The sequence below is a fragment of the Rhipicephalus microplus genome, chromosome 6 (genome assembly GCF_043290135.1).
Source record: "Rhipicephalus microplus isolate Deutch F79 chromosome 6, USDA_Rmic, whole genome shotgun sequence".
NCBI lineage: Eukaryota > Metazoa > Arthropoda > Arachnida > Ixodida > Ixodidae > Rhipicephalus > Rhipicephalus microplus.
Window position 1 is genome coordinate 52,354,251 of NC_134705.1, and position 3,098 is coordinate 52,357,348.

The 3,098-nt window shown below is 50.8% G+C and overlaps 1 protein-coding gene across 1 annotated transcript; it reads right to left on the bottom strand.

Moving 5' to 3' along the window:
- Positions 1 to 382: 382 nt before the first annotated feature.
- On the bottom strand, positions 383 to 2,575 carry LOC119185326 (uncharacterized protein K02A2.6). The gene has a single exon (XM_075867651.1). The coding sequence runs from the start codon at positions 2,573 to 2,575 to the stop codon at positions 383 to 385; it is 2,193 nt and encodes a 730-aa protein (XP_075723766.1).
- Between the last annotated feature and the right edge of the window lie 523 nt (positions 2,576 to 3,098).

A 3,098-nucleotide genomic window follows, 5' to 3' on the forward strand; every position in this document is an offset into this window, starting at 1 on the left:
AGTGGTACGGCTTCTACTGCTGAAAAGAAGTGAACGTAGTCGCTTTCGTCAGTGTCGTTCGGAAGCGGTAATCGCGATAACGCGTCCGCGTTTGCTACTTGGGCTCCCTTTCTGTACACTCATTTGTAGCGATATGCAGCTAGCACTAGCATCCAGCGCTGCATGCGTGCTGCTGCCATTTCCTGAATTGGCTTTGTTTGCCCCAGCAGTCCCTCCAGGGAAAGGTGATCGGAATAAATGGTGAATTCATGGCCGTAAAGATACTTGTGAAACCGTTTGATTCCGAAAATCCCAGCCAACGTTTCCTTTTCTATGTGTGCGTAGCCACTTTCGGCCTTGCTCAAAGTGCGTGACGCATAAGCTATCGGCCTTTCTTCCCCGTTCACGACATGAAACAACACTGCGCCAACTCGTAAGCAGAGGCGTTGCAGACTAATCCAAGAGGCTTCTTTGGGTCATAGAATGTTAGCACGCTCGCTTGCGTAAGGATGCTCTTACTCTCCGCGAAGGCTTTTTCTTCTTTTGCGGACCAGACCCACTTCTTATCCTTCTGAAGCAGTGCATACAAAGGCTTTAGCCGCGAAGACATGTTTGGCATGAAGTTGGAGTAAAAAGTTATCATGCCGAGGTACGCTTTAAGCTCACTGATGTTCTTAGGTGTGGGTGCTTCCCTTATGGCTTCAACTTTCTCGACGCACGGGTGCACACCATTTTCGTCAATGATACGCCCAAGATACTTGACAGAATTCAAAAAAAACTTGCATTTTTTCTTTCTCACTTTTACGCCGTGGTCCCTTAAAACCTGCAGGACTGCTTCCACCCGGGCCAGGCATTCGGTATGCGATGCTCCCGTGATGAGGACGTCGTCGAGGTAGCATACCACTCCCGGTAGTCCTTTCAACAGCTCGTTCATGATTGCCTGGAAAACTGCAGGTGCACTTGAGATTCCGTACGACATTCGAACATACTGGAACAACCCCATGTGAGAGTTTATAGTCAGCAAGGGTCGCGAGTCAGGGTGCACCTCGATTTGCTGATATGCCGTCGAAAGGTCCAGGTTGGTGAAAACCTTGCCCCCAGCCAGTGTCGTGAACAAATCTTCCACCGCGGGCAGTGGGTAATGGTCGGTCTTCACACATGGATTCACCGTCAATTTATAGTCTCCACACAATCGTACTGTGCCGTCTGGCTTGTGAACAGCTACCAGCGGCGTGGCCCAGTCGCTGCGAGTTACGGGCACCAGTACGCCCTCTTTTTGCAAGTTGCCTAGCTCATGCTCGACAGGTTCACGAATGGCATACGGCACAGACCGCGCCTTGCAAAAGACTGGCATGCTTCCTTCCTTAAGCGCCAGTTTTGCTTGGTAACCCTTTATCAACCCTAAACCAGGTGAAAAAACGCTGGCATACCTTGACAGGATGCTGTCGACACACGGTTGTGCGCGCACCTCGTGAATGCTGTTTAGGTCCATTCCGAGGTTCGCAATCCAGTCGCGGCCTAGAAGTGCTGGCTTCTCTCCTGGTACCACGATGATTGGCAGGATTTTCCGCTGTCCCTTATAATTGGCCAAAACCTCCGTTTGGCCTTTCACTTGTAGCTTCGCTCCGCCGTAAGTCTTGAGCTTCATCTCGCACTTCGCAATCTTCGGCGGCTGCTTTAGCTGCCGGTAAACGCATTCCGGAACGAGTGATACGGCTGCGCCCGTATCTACTTGCGTCTTCACAAGCTGGCCGGCTATCTGTACTTCAACTTCATATGGTTGTTCCGTGCCCACCAGATACACACCGTGCAGCAGCAGCTCTGTGCCTTCGCTCGCTTCGTCACTCACGTTGTGGACGGTGCCAGGCGCCGGTTGCTTGCGTCTGCACATGCACGCCAAATGTCCCACGCGCTTGCAAAGATGGCATTTGAATTTACGATAACGGCAGCAACGGGCGTCATGCTCTTGACCGCATCGATAGTAGCTTTGCATTGAACTGTTCTTCGGCTTGCTGGCAAACTCCGGTTTCTTCCCCGTCTTCTTTAGAGCGTGAATGTCGGCATCCGTATTCGCAGTTGGTCGGAATCCCCTCGACTCCCGCTCCGCTAGCTCAACGCTCTTAGCAAAAACGCAGGCCGATTCGAACGTCAGTTCCTTCCTCTTCAGTAAACCCATCTGAATGGTGGAATTCTGTAACCCAGCGACGAACCGGTCCCGTAAAGCGTCGTCGAGAAACGTACCATAGTTGCACTTGGCTGCCATGTGCTTCAGCGTGACTGCAAATGCCGCGTCGGACTCCCCTTCTCCTTGGTACCTCCTGTTGAATTTGAAACGCTCCGCAATGACTCGACTTGAAGGCTCGTAGTGGCCACTCAGCACATTCACCAAGTCCTCGAACGTCTTCTCTTCAGGTTTTGCAGGTAGAAGAAGGTCCTTGAGCGTCTTGTACGCTTTCTTTCCTATGGTAGAGATAAAGGCTGACTTTTTAAGTTCTTCGTCTTGTACGCCGGCTACTTTGCAATAGTGCCCAAACCGTTCTACATACGATGCGAAATCTTCGTCTCCTTCTTCTATGAAGGCGTCAAATTCCCACATCTTCGCCATACCTTGCCTTTCGCCTTCCAGCTGTCGTTGCTCACAGGATTCGCCCCGTCGTTCGGTGCAGCCTATCCCATTCTCGTCGCCATCTGTTGTAGCCGGCGAGCAAGGCGACGCTGGAGTCAGTTGGTGGCGAAGGTTTAATGTGATAAGCAAGCGGCTCGCATGCCAATATAAGTACAGGCACATGACGTAGCCTGTGACGTCAGTACGCCACGTCATACGTTGGCTACTACAAGAAGCACCGTGGCTCTTTAACTGATCTTATTTCTGGAAACTGCCTATTCTTACATTTATTAAGCATCACACCACTGTTCAAGTGAATTCCGAAGCGCACGCCAAGGTCAAGTATGACGTACACATATAGCGATGAACAAGTCGGTCTCCCTCCAAATAAATAGTGCCTCTTGACATCTCTTTCACGAATGTCGGCGTGCAGTAGGGGTCAAGAAATGGTGCAGAACCAACCTCCAAATATTTATTGTTGTTGCTAACAGTTGCTTTTTAGAAAACGGGAATT